At 43.9% G+C, this 17,281-nt stretch overlaps 1 protein-coding gene across 2 annotated transcripts in view; it reads left to right on the top strand.

Annotated features, from left to right (window-relative positions):
- The window catches only part of SIK2 (salt inducible kinase 2), a 122,992-nt gene that overhangs the window by 86,295 nt on the left and 19,416 nt on the right, over nucleotides 1-17,281 (top strand). For both annotated transcript variants that reach the window (XM_080816151.1, XM_080816150.1), the window contains exons 4-7: nucleotides 389-550; nucleotides 13,571-13,695; nucleotides 14,131-14,254; nucleotides 15,820-16,040. In XM_080816151.1, coding sequence (XP_080672277.1) covers nucleotides 389-550; nucleotides 13,571-13,695; nucleotides 14,131-14,254; nucleotides 15,820-16,040 — 632 coding nt within the window. The remainder of the gene's footprint in view (nucleotides 1-388; nucleotides 551-13,570; nucleotides 13,696-14,130; nucleotides 14,255-15,819; nucleotides 16,041-17,281) is intronic.

Genomic DNA, 17,281 nt, shown 5'->3' with positions numbered 1-17,281 from the left:
TTTGGACTCCAGTGAAATGTGATTGAAATTACTTTCCTCAAGGCAGGGAACTTGGAGAACGGCATGTTACTTGAATACTCACTCCGGTTCATTTAAAAAGCTTTTGAATAGGTGAAGGGGATTAAGAGTACACTTACCTTGATGAGCACTATGTAATATGTAATATATGGAATTGTTGAATCACTGGTGTTGTACACCTGAAACTAATACAGCACTGGGTATAAACTACACTGGAATTATAATAAAATCAATAAATAGGTAGATTTTTGAGGAGAAAAAGTTCTCCCTACTAATAGTGGGGATTTTTTGTTGGTGGGTTGGTTGGTTTTGGTGAATAATCCTAAATTCTCTCTCTCTCTCTCTCTTTTTTTTTTTTTTTTTAAAACAGACTACCTTGCTAATCATGGCCGGTTAAATGAGTCTGAGGCCAGGCGCAAATTCTGGCAAATCCTGTCCGCTGTTGATTATTGTCATGGCCGGAAGATCGTACACCGTGATCTCAAGGCTGAAAATCTCCTGCTGGATAGCAACATGAACATCAAGCTAGCAGGTAAGTGGTACGCAGCTGGCTCTAATGTGGCAGGAACATTTCTACCAGTGTATCGGGCTTTCTTAAAGTGTGTTTTATTCACAGTTCTACGTGTAATGACAAGTAAGAGAAACGGGTTCATTGTTAATATACATGGTGGCAGGACTGGGGTCTGATTTGTGGCCAGGGTCTTGTGCTCTGCTGGAACAGGTCCATTTGTCTGGCTGTGTGCGTGAGGTAGGGGGCTGGTAGCCAGACCAGAGGAGCAGCCCAGGTCACTAGTGCTCTCCCTGCTGTCCTGGTCGTGGGTGATCACGGCCGAGAGGACACAGCCGGATAAAAGCGTGATGAAGGTGAATGCCTCACTCTGGTATAATAAGGTTTTGAGTTACACGTGGGAGGTTAAGGGTAGAGATTATTTTGCTAGTTTTTCTCCTACAGTTTTCACAATTGTAAGAGGTTTTATATTTTATAGTCCAAGTTTATTTATTCATATGGTCAAACATTCAATCATTATTTACGTGTCAGGTACTGTGCTATGCTAGGTATACAGGGGATACAAATTCTCTGATTCTAAAAGTCTAGTGGGGAGATAAAAATAATTAAAATACAGTATGTTGCCCAAAAATGTATATACTGTTCAAACTTGGGCTTGAGGGATGACTTAGAAGCTTGCCAGGAAGAAACGGAAGTGGGCTATTACACACAGGCAAACTGTGTAAATACCACCGATGTAAGGGAAGGAGATTGAGATTGGTGTGGTAGGGAGCTATGGCTCAACATTGCTGAAATGTCAGATCTGTAGACACAAGGAATCGACACAGGAGGCACAGGTAGGCAAAGAGCAGAATATGAAGGGTCTTGAACGCCACGAAAAAGATTTCAGAGTTTATTCTGTTGGTAATCGGGAGTGCAACCTATTGAAAATTGTAGGGTGGGCTAGGAGTGAAGGTGGACCTGGGCTACTATGATTGGATTTGCATGTTGGAAGGAGATTTCTTTCTGGCAGCAGAGTGAAGATGGGTAGGAGGTGTGGGTAAGACTGAAGGCAAGAAGATGAATAAGGGATCTAAGGCAGTGGTCCAATTAAGAAGATGTGGGTCTGGACTAGAGTAGCAGCAACAGAGGTTGTGGGCGTGGGAGGGAGACTTACTTCGGTGAGGGTGCTGAAGAAGATAAGGGGCTTGAAGCAAAAGCCTACCAGTTTGCAAGTGCTGGTGTTTTGTTCTAGGATTGTTCAGGAGGAGCAGAGGGACACCCAGGTGAGAGGAGCTGACCGAGAAATTACTTGCTGACTAGCTAGGTTGGATACTCATTGGACTCCTAAGCTTAGAGACAAAACAACAGCCTTGGTTTGTTGCATTGTGGTATAAAATAGAAGCTAAAAGCCTCTGATTTGTGCATGTAACTGGTTTATTTCTATGCCGTTTCCCATTAGTTTTTGCCTTGGGCATTTGAGGGAAAGCAAATAATTAATTTTTACTTACTTTAACTTTTACTTTAATTTTAATAATTAATTTTAAATGCCAGTGTTACATATGGTTCAGGGAGGTAATGGATTTTCCATTCTGCAGGCTATGACTTTTTTTTTTTCCTAACGGGATTGCCTGAATAAAGGAGTTTTTTAAGTTAATCTGTTTCATTCCCATTATATATATAAAGATTTGTGTTGATTTGTCTTTTCTGTTTTGAAAGTGCGCAGTATTGGTGTTTCCATAGTTTCTTATGTGTGTTCACTCCTCCCATTTGTGTGTTGTTTCTCTCCTCTTCTTTTGGCCTTTCCATTGGTCTCATTCATCTCACTCCTGTTTGCCAGTCTTCCGAAGTGCACTTTCCTGGGACTTTTCGTTTACTTCTTGAAAGCATCTGCTGCCCTCAAATTGTCCTCTTCAGAGAAGGCTCATGTTTTTTGAAGTCCTTAACTCTGTAGAAAGAAAGAGTTAAGAGCTTCACCTTCATATTCCTTTATCGCTAAAACAAAAAACTCACAAAAGCATACTTCCAAGGCGTTCTGGGAGTCTTTTTCGGCAGAGAAAGGTTAGCGGTGTGAGTCATACGCTGTGGAAATTACAGAGTGCTCTGTCACTAACATCTCAAAAGAAAATGTCAAAGTAGAACACCAAAGAAACTTGCAAACAAAATATACAGAATATTCCTTTAAGGTTATAACCAATTTTTTGCCTGGCTATAATATGTCTCCTGTAATTTTGGCATATAATATAGGTAGGTAAACTCAGTATTTCTAATGCCGTTAAGTGGTATTCACAGCTGGGTCTCTTTGACTTCAGGAACCACAGATTCTGAGTTTCGAAGCATTATTGGTAAGTTTTTCCTCAAGGGTTACTCACTAACTGATTTTGGGGTTTTATGATTCAGTACTGATGCATTTAGTGTCATTGATTCCATACCTCACAAGTGGAGACACGCATGTGCGCACACACACACACAGAGTACATCTTAGCACTCAAATATCCTCTTGTCCACATTTTTCTGTCACCGTTTACCCCAAATTTTAGTAAAAGTTTATTAAGCATCTACTGTGCTCCTAGGCAAAGTCCTGGGGATTGAAGTATTTCAAGACAAAAATGATAACAATGCAAAAAGTTCAACTCTGCTGTCACCTGGAGGAGTTAACCCAAAACCAGAGCTTTAACTAAATATAACACAAGAAGATAATTATAAAGGCGATGAGGCTAGGAGAAAGACTAATTCTTCCTGAAAGAACGAGGGAAATGATTAGCTAAGACTTGATTAAGAAGGCATTTGTGGTGGGACAGGGGAGAGAAAAGCAAAGGGGCTGTGAGGTACAGATGGGGGCTCCAAGCAGGTAGATCAGCGTATGCAAAGGCAGGCAGGCCAGAGAACTCAGATTGTGTAGGAAAGCTGTGGGCCAGAGCTAGTGGGACATAAGCACCTGTGACAAATGACAGGGAAAGAGCCTGGGCAGGTAGGCAGAGCTACATCATGGAGAATCTCACATGCCATCAGAAGTGTGTATGTGTTTCTGTGTTTTTAAAGAATTTCTCCGGGATATTTATTTTTAGTCCATAGACTTTATAACTTTTTTATAGTCTTGCTTTCCTTTAAAAACATCATCTTGTGATTTGTGAGGATTCTTCTTGAATTTTAAAGAATTCCAGCACATGTAAGAAAGATGGGACTCCATGGAAAAGCTGCAAGAACTCATAAAAAAATGCACAGTTATTGCCTCAAATTATACTTTGCTTATTCTCCTTATGAATTTCTCATTAATTGCTAAATGGGCTGAATAACTGAATTATGTTAGCCATCTTGTACGTTGAAATTGAAGAGAAAATGCAAACCAAAACTAGGTGTAAATTACAGTATTTGTCTCAGTTCATAAGACAGAAAATGGGGTAGAAGTATCAAATGTGGTTTATTTTCGTAAGTACAGAAACATGGCTTTGAAGTCATTTTCTAATTTATGCTCCTCCAGTGGATAAAGACTTCAGATACTAATGAGCCATGGATCTGTCCATACCTGTGTGTTCATTGCCTCATGAGACCTCTGGCCTTCGCAAAATACCAGGCAGAATGCAAAGAAATACTGGCTTTTGTTAGTTGTAGTGGTTGTGGTAAACTTTCCCCCTAGCTATTTTGGCTCTGACCATTCAGGCATCAGCTTGAGAATAAATGGATGAAGGACATTTAGTTTTGTTCTTCACCTTTCCTCATCTGAAATGGTTATAATAAATACTTAAAGATAAAAATGTATGAACTACTTGGAGGAAGTTTTCAGAAAATATCACCATTCAAACAAGGCTTCTACGTAAAGAGCGCGATAGCAGACCGTGTTGGTGGGAACTCTGGCTGTGCCACGTCGCGTCTGTGTGACCTTGGGCCAACTATTTACGCTCACTGAGCCTATGTTTCCATATGTATGAAACAGATTAATCTGTTTCTCAGGAGTATCACAGGGACTTGTGATAATGTTAGAGACAGGGGGCCAGTAGGTAAGAGTATAGTCTCTAGAACCAGACGACCTGGCTTTGAATCGTTGTTCTGCCACTTACTGGATGGGTGACCTTGGACACGTTACCTAACATCTCTGTCCTCAGTTTCCTTATCTCTGAAGAGGGAATGACAGAAGTTCATATCTCACAGCGCTTATTAGTTAATATTTGCAAAATACTTAGAACAGTGCCTGGCACATAGTTAATGCTATTTAAGTGTTCATTAAATAAATTGTTAAAGTCCTGGCACCATGTAAACACTCAGTAAAAGGGTAGCTATTCTTTGTATTCAGTATATAATTGACTCCATGTGAAAACAAGTCCTAAAAATTCTGATAGTCATATAACCCCCCTCACCATGTTTTTTTTTTTAATTTACCAAGGCCTTAATGCCTTATTAATACAAATTTCCAAAGAGTAAGTTTATCATTTATATTCTAAATTGTCTCTACTTGATATGAATTAATTTTTTTTCTAAGAGGGACTTTATACATAATTACTGATGTGTGATATCCTGATAGATCTGACCTGTGCATCACAAGTCACTTGCCTCTGGCCCCAGGAGGGACACTTCCTTTCTGAATTGACCCATGACTTGCAAGTAACCCATCATCCCTCATTATCGTTTTTAACAACCTTCGTATTCACAAGAAGCCTTGAGACAGCATTTCTCCAGATATAATTCCAGTTTTGTGCCCTGGAATCAAAAAGTGGCTAGGGGAGGCTGAGATAGGTAGTAAAATATTTGTCAGAAGTCTTCTGTTTGCTCTCCTCCTGCCACTGGTATTATGTAGAAAGAGCTCTGCGTCAGCAAGCCCAGGGAGGCCGCCTCTTTATCCTTCAAGGCCCTGAGCACCAGCAACACATTAAGCCCGGACCATGGAAGAGCACCCAGAGAGTTTTGTTGAGTTTTGTTTTGGGTTTCCCCTCCTCTTCTCCCTCCCTGCACTCCTCCCCACTTGGGGCTAAGGAAGACCATTTATTTGCTCCTCAGCTCACTGAACTCCCTCATGGCACACATCGATGCCCCACACTGTTCAGCAGGATCACATGTCGTCTCAGCTGTGGTGACCACTCTTGTTGCCCTGCTGTCGGGTGGAGAGGGACTGACTGACATTTGCAGGGGAGCCACACACCTAGCCTTTCCTTGCTGGTGGGCAACAGAGCACACAGTGACGTCAGTGCTGGCCAGCCCCTGTGCCGTTGACGTAATGTGTCCCCTTCATCTCCGCCACTGGCCTGCCTTTCGTTTGTCAGCTTTCACTTCCTCCTAATTGTCTTCTCTGCTCCTGTGATAATAATTACAGGAGAGGTGTATCTCTCCAGCGAGACTGGGTATCTGAATTCTACTGGTAATTTTAGAAACGAGGATAAAATTAACCCTAAAGCCATCTGCTGCTCTGTAGGAGAATTTTTTAAATTATAAATTAGACGTTATAAAACACTGCTGGAGATTTAAAATTGCCTTGGTGGTGTTGATTCCTAGAAGTCGTATACTTTTTCTTAGCTTAAAGACTGGTTTTCGGGGTTTCATTTTTTCCCTTTTCAGAAAAAGTTTATCTAATGACTTCTTCTGGTTTGTCTTTATGTCATCTAAATAAAAATCCTGGAAGTATTTAGTAATTATAATCATTTTGCAACAGTAACAGTGACAGACTGTTTAACATCTTCTATATGTTTTTCACAACCTTTGTTTTATTCTCTGTTTCCTGGCCACTTGAAGAGTGGTCTGGGACCAGCAGCATGCGCATCACTTTGAAGCTTGTTAGAAATGCAGAGTATCAAGCCCAACCCTAGACCTGCTGAATCAGAATCTGCATTTTAGCACATTGTCCAGGTGGTGTGTGTGACTGCTCGCCTTTGATGTGTTTCATTCCAGCAAGGACAACAGAATTCTTTTGTGCTTGGTTCCCAGCAGACAGTTATCATGAGGATCAGTTCATTTACTCTGTGTAAGGTCCCGTTATTCCTAAAACAATGGACCTTTGCTAATGATATTTGGGCACAGGTAACTTAGGTAGTTTAGTGATGGCAGTAATAACAATTGGCATTTGTTGTCAGTAATATACAGGTCAATCAGTCACTTTCAAAATAAGCAGACAGCAGTAGCCCTTCTAGTACCGTTTTCAAATAGATCTATAGTCTGTTACTGGTTAGTTAGCTGAGACGTAGTTAGAGGACTCAGCATTTGAGGCCAAGTTCATTTCCATGAGATTCCATCAACAGTAACTGAATCAGTTCTGTGGTTGTGCAAACCCTCTCTTCTGTAGACATCTTAAGCCACAAAGAAACCAGGTGAGAGAATATGGAAATCCTGGGAAATCTCAAAACCATTGTTAAGAGTAAAACCCCTAGAGAACTTGCCTTCATGTTAGAGGTGTGGGCACACATCATCTCACATGAAAAGACAAGATGTCTATTCAGCACACTGTGCATTCCTATAAAGAATGTGGATTCCTAAAATGAATGTAGGTATATATTTCTGACGTGTACTTTGTAGACAATTATTTCCATCCCTAATGAAGGATGCTGTTGACATAGCATCTAATAGCCTAGAGAAGAGAAAGCGTCTCTTGCCAGGTTCTGTTGGCAGAGGGCTAAATTAGAAGACCTCTGCTCTCTACGAATGTAAAAGATTTTTCCTGGGTTTATGACAGCCTTACCTCCTGCTCTGAGTTGGACTCAACTTCTCTGGCTAGTGACATTCTTGGAACAGCTGTGATAGAGTAAAAAACAAAAACAAAAAACCACCTGGCTTGCGGTTTTAAAAACCTGTATTTGAATGCTGGCTAAGCCACTCATAGCTAGTGGTAACTTGGGCAAGTCATTTAACCACTTTGAGCTTCAGTTTCCTTGTTTGTAAGACATGGACAGTCACATCTCACAGGGCTGTTATCACAATTAAATGAAATAATATATATTTTTAAAATACCAAGTATGTAATGCCTGATCCAGTGTAGGCATGACACAATGTTTTTTGGATTTGATTATAACTCCTAAACCATGTTGAAGAATGAGTTGTCATTTGTTTCTAAAGCTTCTCATGATTTCATATTGAACTTTCTTAAAATTAAGAGAATCCTTGAGAAAGATGTTTTTTTCCTACTATGTTTAAGAATGTTGAAAATCATGATTAATCTGACAAACTTAAGGTGTGTTATGAGAGCAAGTTCAGTTACTCCCCACACAAATGACAAATTACTGCAGAGGAAAGAAACTTTTTTATATTCAGAATTTTGTCAGAGTTGCTCAATCTTGTATGAATAAAAATAGTATCAAAATAACATTAGACTGAACCCTGGATTGGAGCAAGAAGTATCAGTATGAATTCATGGGTTTTTTAAAAATACATACACATATAGAAAGGTACAAGAATAAATATGGGGGGTATATACATATATTTTAGCATTATTATTATATTATTATATTATATTAGCATATATTTAGCATCTATTTCCTAACTCTCCCTGCTGACAGGGCCTAGAAGCAGTGACATCCAGCTACAACCAGTACATCTAGGTCCTAGTCTTGGTTCTCTGTAGAAGGAACCAAGGCTCCTTGGAAAAGTGGCTGATTCCGGAGCTGGGGTAGGGAAAATAGAAAATGAGCCTAGAACTTCTTCTGGTGCCAGAGATAAGGAAATACTTAAAATGAAATTTTAAAAGGATGAGGGCATGCTGAAAGGATACAGAAGCCAACCTGAATTAGCTCTTCATGGCCAAAGCCGGAACTAGTTGAGCACCCAAATAAATAACAATAGTATTGAATTATAACTAAGAATAAAATAAATGTTCATGACAAATACAATGACAGTATGATAAAAAAATGATTTAATGAATAAATGAAAGGGGAAGAAGGGCAACTCTTCCTTAAAGAAGAATTATAATTAAGAAGTGTAGAAGACACGGGGAAAATTAAAACTCACCGTGAGAACACCGCAGTAATCATTGCTGCGGTCAAGGTCTACCAGTGAATGCTAAAGTGATGGGTGGAAAGTTTGAGAGACAGGATCCACATAGTTGCAATGTATCTCCTCCAATGTGTTAATTATAAAAGGTAAAAGAGTAACTTTACAATGGGGACACTCAGCAGAAAGCACCTTAATCAAGAGATCAGGGGACCTGCCCCCCCCCCAGTAATTAGACATAATACCATGCATCCCCCGAAACAGTGCACTGAGAAGAGCACCTCATCTCTTGATGGTCTCCCCCAAAATCCATAATCTTTACCCAGTCACGAGGAAACACCAGGCAAAACCAGACTGAGGAACAGGCTACAAAACGTGTGACCTGTATTCACGGTGAGGGAAGGCGGAAGCATGGAGACAAACTGGCGAAGCCCAAGGACGCAGGACTACTGGATGCGCCGTGGAATCCGGAGCGGAGCGGGCACGTTTGTGAGAAACCGGCGCTGTCTTCCTAAGGCCTGTAGCTTAGTTAATAGTACCGAGTCAGTGTTACTTTCTTAGTTTTGGTCATTTTGCTAATACGGTTACAGAAAATGTTAGCATTAGGGGAAGTGAGGTGAAGGGCATAGGGAGTCCTTACTGTATTGTTGCAACTCTTCTGGAAATCTAAAATTATTGCAGAATTGACAGTTAAATAATACTGAAGTGAATCCAGCATTGCATGGCATAAGTTTTATGGCGGAAAACAGAACACAAAATGTCCGAGGGACATGGCAGCCATCTCTGTAGGTATTAACTTGCAGGCCGGGGTAGAGAACGCATGAGGCTGGAGGGGTGTTTCGTTTCCAGCAAGGCCAGGCCGGACCAGAGGAGGCTGCCCAAGTTACTGTCTTCCTAATGGTTTCCCGAAGTCAGATGATAACATGGGGTCTTCTATTATCCTCCGTCACTGGGAGGCACTCGTCTGTGTTCGCACAGTTGTTGACACACGTACGCATTCGTCGGTTCAGTGGAGGAACGCATTTGGTTGGCGTGATGAACACTAACCCCTGCGTTTGAATAAAAGGTGATAAATGCTGCCCAGCTCTGCCGTTTCCATGTCGCTTCGCTCTTGCTCACCCCTCGCGTCCTCTCAGACGCTGTTAAGCAGAAAGCTGCAGACTGGGGCGCCTGGGTGGCTCAGTGGGTTAAAGCCTCTGCCTTCGGCTCGGGTCATGATCCCTGGGTCCTGGGATCGAGCCCGGCATCGGGCTCTCTGCTCAGCAGGGAGCCTGCTTCCCTTCCTCTCTCTGCCTGCCTCTCTGCCTACTTGTGCTCTCTCTCAAGTAAATAAATAAAAATTTAAAAAAATAATAAAAAAAGAAAGCTGCAGACTGTGAATAAAGCACATTAGCCAGGTTCCTGTGAAGAAATAAAAGGGCTTTTCTTTTTAAGTGCCTTTCCATTGCCACTTGTTAAACCTGACAATTATTAACTTGCTCAAAAATAGCTGCGTATCCCGGTGCCAGGGAAGGACACAACGGTGGCTGCGCACAGGGAGGGCTCTGTCATCACACTCGCTCTCTAGCCCCGGTCTTCCAAGATACTAAATGTCTACCCTCACTTTCTCCTACAGTAAGGAAACCTCATGGGTTTTTAAGAAGAAATCCTCTCTAGAGAGCTTAGATCAGCTTCTGGTCCGCAGTAAGCACTTACGAAAGAGAAGATGACAGCATAGTCATGCAGCAAACCTTTATTCAACAGCCGCTGTCTACAGCCCGCATGCTAAGTGCTGGGAGGACAGATGTGTATCATTTCTCCCTTCCCTCCTCTCAAGAAATGCAGTCTGATGGGGAAAATGGATAAGTAAAACAGTACGAAAAATTGCTCTTTTCCTCTTGAGTAGCTTACTCAGTATGTTTCAGTAGCATGCCTAAGGCATTATATAATATGTACTTACAAGTGTACTTGTCTGCGTATACCCATTCATTGTCAGTAACTTACACTCACAATAACGTGATAAAGTGTAGATATTGTCCCCATTTTGCACATGAGGAGAACAAGGCCCTAAGAAGTAACTTGCCCAAGATCACACATTTGCCCAAGCTAAGTAGACAACCCAGGATTTGATCCTAATCTACCTGACTCCAAAGTCTTCCTTAACCCATACCTCATAGGATTACAAATACAATGTTTAGATGCTTTGACAAGGTTATGGAAGACATCTGGGGACACCTGCGTGGCTCCGTCATTTAAGTGTCTGACTCTCAGTCTCCACTCGGGTCTTGATCTCAGGGTCATGGAGTTCAAGCCCCACGTCAGGCTTCACACTGGACATGGATGGAGCCTACTCAATAATAATAATAATAATAATGGCATCTGCATATATGCTACTGTAATAGCTCTAGTGAACCTGATTGTCTTTTGGCATTTCTTTTAATGTTGCTACTGGCTCAAGTTTTATTTTCTTCAGTCCCCTACAGGAAACAGAAGCAAACATCTACTTAGTACCACTCTCCTTATATGTTAACGGGCACTTTCCTTGTCTTAGACGTGTAAAGCTGCAGTTGAGACTGGGCTACCACAGGCACAGCTCTGCACTCCTAGCTTTTGCTCTCTTCTTGCCTGTGAGGTGTACCAGTGAGAGCCTCTGTAGTAAGGAGGCCAGGCCACCAGGCCCTGTCACTCCTTTGAGATCGCACTTTCCACCAGATTTCAGCAAAGGCCAGATTGTAGGAGTTCCATAATGGCCCTTGAGATATTAAAACTTCACAGCGCTATTTGGAGGGTACCCTCAACTTACATGAGCTAGAACTCACCCTAAGATGATGGTTTAAAGGACAGCAATTATTGGACCTATTTCAGGATCTCCAAACACACACCTTAGAGCTTCTGGTGCTTCTCTGTGTGAGTGAAATTAACATTTTCCTCTTTGAATGTTATTTGAACATCTAGTCCTTGACTCATTTGAGAGTATAGTTTTTCTAGAAAATTAGAAATGCGCATCAATAAGGACATATGTGGTATGACGTCATACGAGTAATTAGTCGTGGAGGTGGACTTGAGAAGATAAGACCTCTCCGATGGTCCTTTTGGAAAGCAGAGAGTAGGACTGAGCTGTGGTCCCATTATGAAGGGAGAGGCCGTCATTGCCTCTTCCTCCTGAGTGCCAGGGGCAGCGCCAGTGTTGTTCCACCAGGTGTAGACGGTGCCTGAGGCTCTTCCCCGCATGCACCCTCGGTTGTCTTCTGAACCCTCAGGGTTCTCTGCACTTTTCTGCCCTTCCTGTACACTTCCTCGAAGTATCACCTTCCTGCAAGGCAGTAGTTGATAATGATGGCTTCGCCGAAGAAGAGAGCTGACATTTGACATCTGTGCTCCAGGCACGCTACGTGTTTAATCTCCTTTCATCCTCACAGCATCCTGTCTGGGTAGGTGGGTCGTCACTACATTTATAGATATCGAAACTTAGCTTCGGGGAAGTTCAGCCGTCTACGAAGGCGACCCGAAGCTAGAAAAGTGGGAAAACTGCTTCAGTTCTCCCTAACTTGAGAGACTGTACTCTGCCGCGAGGCTGTGGTGTTGGGATGGTGACTGCTTTCACGGTCACTACGGCTTGCCACCAATTTGCATGTCCATGAGCTACGAGAACGCTCCACCTCCAGCGTCCCGTGTGCCATAGTCTCAAGGTGTGACTCGAGTGCGGGTTTATGTCACCTCACTGAACCTCACGACACCTCGCCAACTGCAGATGGTTATTACTTCAGCTTTACACATGGGGAAACCAAGGCTCAGAGACTGACACAAAGTTATTGAGCCTGGAGCTGGCAGTTTGAGCCACTCCTCTTAGAACACTTTTACCTTATTTTTTGAAGATTGATTCATTCTAGAGAGAGAATGCGCACAAGTGGGTAGGGCAGAGGGAGAGGGGGAGAGAGAGTCTCAAGCAGATTCCTCGCTGAGCGCAGAGCCCTATGCGGGGCCTCATCTCAGGACCCCGAGATCACAACCTGAGCTGAAATCAAGAGTTGGGCTGTCACCCAGTTGTGGCACCAGGCGCCCCTTGGGACACCTCTGAAAGCTCACCGTACACTAGCTGGGAGTAGAGCCCATTTCCATCACGAAGGCAGTGTTCTCCTGCCAGGAATGTTTATAACAACATAAGACAATATTCGTATAACTTTAGAAATAGTAGGAATTTGTGTCCTCCATAAGAATATGAGACTAGGTGAGCGCTTAGCAAAAGGGCACAAGCTTGCATTTCTACCGGAACTCCCTGAAGTTTGTCTTCTGGAATTTCCCTGCACAGAGAAGGCATCTGAGTACGGTGTTTCCAGAGTGCTTGCTGTGTGTCAGAGCTGTAGACTCAGTGTGACTAACGTCGTAAAAGGAAGATCATTGGCTGTTTCGAGGTGTAATGCCACGCACTCCGTCAGTGGGTGAATGAGTGATGCTGGCGATAGGGGGCTGTGGCTGGCGGGCCGGAGAGCGACACCTGGTAATGAGCTGTCCAGACGCATAGCTGCCCAAATCAGAATGTGTGGGCCAGCACTTAGGGACCTGTTCCCTAAGAAACACTATACTCGGCTGCCTTAAAAGGTTTTTATCTGCTACTCTGGGTAATGGCTGCAAGAGCAGCCAGTCACTCAGTTGCGTTTAGGGAAAGATCTTAAAATTTTACTCATTTGTTTATTCCTTATAGACTACAAAAGATAAAGCGTTCCTGGGGTGCTTGGCTGGCTCAGTCAGTAAAGCGAGTGGCTCTCGATCTCGGGGTCTTGAGGTCAAACCCCATGTTGGGCATAGAGCGCGCTGAAAAAAAATTTTTTTTAATTAAAAAAAATGAAGAACTCTTAATCATGGAGTAATTGAAATTCTAAAATTTCCTAATTCAAGTTGGTTGTCCACACCAATGGATCTTCTTTCAGCCTTAAAAATACATGATCTTTTACCAACCTCCCACTCATTCTCTTTGAGAAGAAAACTTGATTTATTTATATATTCATTCGTCTGTGAAATACTTGATATTTTCTAGTCATTGTGCTCAGAGCCAGGGTCACAGCCCAAGGTAGATGCCGTAGCAGGTGCTACTGTCGATACAGCATCTCGTAAAATCTACTATAAGAAATGCAGTGTAATTGAGAGCATAGATGAAAGTAACATTTATTTCCATCCCAATAGATTTCGGTTTTGGAAATTTCTTTAAAAGTGGCGAACTGCTGGCAACCTGGTGTGGCAGCCCCCCTTACGCAGCCCCGGAGGTCTTTGAAGGGCAGCAGTACGAGGGACCGCAGCTGGATATCTGGGTACCTCTTTGCTTTGTTGTGTTAAATGCGTCTCTAGCAGTAATAACTGGAACTCTGGCCCATCTTTGAAGCTCTTGGTACCTAACACATAGGTAGCATTTCCCTGTCCACTGGACTGTACTTAGAGCATTTTTGAGTGGGGTTCTGGGAAGAACTGCTTGGGACAGATGTTATTACTTTAATATCAGCAATAATTTAAAGTTAAGTAGTCATCAAAATGATTAAATTCAGATCTTTGAAAATATTTATTATAGCATATTTTATTGCAATAGAGTTTTAGTTTTGCTTTGTTTTGTTTTGAAATTCTGAGAAAATAGTAAATCCAGATGGGAATTTTTCAGCCCATACGATTTTAAGGGCCCTGGGGGTGTTTAGGAAAGCAAAGAGTGTTTAAAGTCCTCAGTGGAAAAGTGACTGCGCTGTTTTCTTCCCTAGAGCATGGGAGTTGTTCTTTACGTCCTTGTCTGTGGAGCTCTGCCTTTTGATGGACCAACTCTTCCAATTTTGAGGCAGAGAGTTTTAGAAGGAAGATTCCGGATTCCGTATTTCATGTCAGAAGGTAACCTGTTTGTCTTACACTTGTTCTTTACAGGATTTGTGCTCCGAGTGAAACGCCTCAGCGAAGGCTTTCCTTGTTCTAAGAGTTTGGGTGCCAAACAAAGTGACTGAGTCACTTGAGAAGCTATAGAAGTAAGCAGCCCCCTCCATGTAGGTGAGAGAAGCTCTAGCCTTCCTACTTGTAACTGCAAGCGGAAAGCTTTCCGGGTTAAGAACGGCAAGTCTTCGCATGTACTCTGGGTCTATAAATGTCCCCGGTTTATTTTAGACTTAGAGAAGCACCGTGTAGACAGGTTCACAACCATTTTACTCTAAGCATGAAATAGATTTTCCTGTATCCCTTGGTGAGAAGTTGCAAAATTAGGTTTTTTGATTGAATTAAAAACTGGTGAAGCTGTTGGATCAAGATGTGGGGCCCCGGCCCCGGCGCCGGCCCATCTTGGATTAGCTTGTTACGTGCAACCTTGGGTTTTGGTTGTCATCCTTAACTCTTTCGTTCCTAGTGACGGTAGAAATACAGCTCTCTGGTAGTTGGGAGTATAGACCTTAGAGCCAGGCTGCGTGGTTTGATCCCAAGTTCACCACTTACGGGCGGTCTGCCCTTGACAAGTTCGTCCCGTCTGTGCTTCCGTGTCCTCTGTCTACAGCGTGGGAAGAACAGCGCTTCCCGGTCCGGCCGCTGTGAGGACCAGCGGAGGGACTCTGTGTCCAGCACCCTGCATGGTGCCTGGCACATCGCAGAGGGTTTGAGGCTCACTTCTGTGGGGTGGTGGAGGGCATGGTGTCCGCTCCGAGAATAAGTTGGTGCCCGAGTCACAGCCGTGCAGTTTTTGTAATATAATCAGAAGTAACTAATGCTTCATGTGCGTTTCTCTCAGCTGCACTGACTGGAGAAGAGCAGCGGGCCGCGGGAGAGCGGCCTCACACACGCAGCCCCACAGAGGTGCGGCAGCCTCGCAAGGGCCCGGGGCGCCGTGTGCGCTCCTTGTAGGGCGAGGCTGGCTTTTGTCTTCGGCAGAACCTAAGTCTGTGTCTAGATCTTTTCACTCGAGAAATTCAATAGAAAGTTTCATTTAGCACCAAACTAGACAGACCTACACCCTCCTGATTTTCTTCTTTTCCTTTTTTTGTTTTTGGTTTTTTGGTTTTTTTTTTAAGATTTTAGTCATTTATTTGACAGAGATCACAAGTAAGCAGAGAGGCAGGCAGAGAGAGAGGCGGGGGAAGCAGAGAGCCTGACGCGGGCTCGATCCCAGGACCCTGAGATCATGACCCGAGCCGAAGGCAGAGGCTTAACCCACTGAGCCATGCAGGCGCCCTCCCTCCTGATTTTCTGAAGTATTTTCATTCACGGTGGTGGTTACTTTTGTGTCAGCATTCACCATGGGAACCTGACCACTACGGCTTGCTTTCAGGTGTTCCTTTATTCATTTGACCTTCTGCTTTCCAGTGGGCACTGTGGAGGATACAGAGATTAATGCCATTGCGCAGAGTCACATGAGTCAAGCCAGTACCCGGAAGTGCAAGGTGATTTACCTGACTTTGGTAACATTGTGTTTTCTGTAGATTGTGAGCACCTTATTCGAAGGATGCTGGTGCTGGACCCATCCAAACGGCTAACGATAGCTCAAATCAAGGAGCATAAATGGATGCTCGTAGAAGTTCCCGTCCAGAGACCTGTTCTCTATCCACAAGGGCAAGAAAATGAGCCATCCATTGGGGAATTTAATGAACAGGTTCTGCGACTGATGCACAGCCTCGGAATAGATCAGCAGAAAACCATCGAGGTAAAGCGACCAGAGATTTGACTGACGGTCTTTTGGCACAGCCACCCCCGCACCTGGGCGTACTGTTCAGTCTTCCCCGAGGATGTCAGTCAGACTCTAGTTCATGTGTGCTTTTTTATTCAGTATATAAATTCCTCCCTTTGCCCCATCTGCCCAAAAAACTCAAGAGGTGGAGTCTGTATGGGGTTGGGGAAAGACAAAGATGGAACTTAACAAAGTAGAAGATTTCTTTTAAGATGAAGCATGAAGTTTTATCCAGGGCGTGAGCTAGTTTATATGGAACATAGATGTACAGCTCGGGAACAAGGCCAGGGCTGACCGGGAAGCAGGGAGAGCCGGCATCGTGTTTAGGAAGCCGGTGCGGGGTGGGCTGCGAGCTGCGGAGGCCGGGCGGGCAGAAACAGGTGGATTCCAGAATCGGAAGTGCTCGGGGTCGTAGAACAGAGAGGGTCGTGAGCCTGGGACATTCCCCCTCGCTTTTATTTCTGTCCGTTAAGTAGTTAATGTATTCCTAGGAGAAACACATTTATTACCTCCACAGCAGTGCTCTCACGGAGTATAATGCGAAAGAATACAAAATGCCTCTTGTGAACTTAAAGTGCTCCAAACCGTGCTGCCGCGAGCGAAGCCAGGCTGGCTCCCCGGCTCAGCTCGTCCCGCGCTCAGCAGCGTTTCTGTCCCCGCCACGAAGCAGATCTAGGACGCAGCTGGGAGGGCAGCCCGATGGGCCGTGCTTCCTGCCTGGCGTGCTCCGCACCTGGGGCGCCCTGCGCGGCAGCCCTGCAGACGGTTAGGTAGAATTCGAAGCCAGGGAGCAGCTTTTCCTCTGTTCTGCTGGGACCCTGGGAAAGCTGGCCAGCGAGGGATGTGAAAAATTAGGAAGCAACTTTATTTTCAAGGCTTCAGGAGGGTGGGACCGCAAAAACAAGAGGAAAAAATTACCTAAGGATGGAGACACAGTGTCTCTCAGTCCAGCCTCCCAGTGTTACTCTCCAGCCCAAAAGAATCACCAGAAATTTCCCCAAAGACTTTAATCATTCACTGCAGAGTTTGCAATAGTTGGGACTTGTGTTGAAGTTAGGGAATTAGAGCTTGTGGGCCCGGGTTGTAAGCGACCATACACCGTAGTCACAGCTCGGGGATGGGACCGTGTGGCGGCACTGGGAACTTGCGACACGAGACAGCGGTGGCATTTTTCCTGCACGCAGAAAAGCAAATGGAGCCTGTTGCTGTGAAAGGGC

The sequence above is a fragment of the Martes martes genome (assembly GCF_963455335.1).
Source record: "Martes martes genome assembly, chromosome: 10".
NCBI classification, from domain to species: Eukaryota; Metazoa; Chordata; class Mammalia; order Carnivora; family Mustelidae; genus Martes; species Martes martes.
This window is presented reverse-complemented; position numbering and strand designations above follow the sequence as displayed.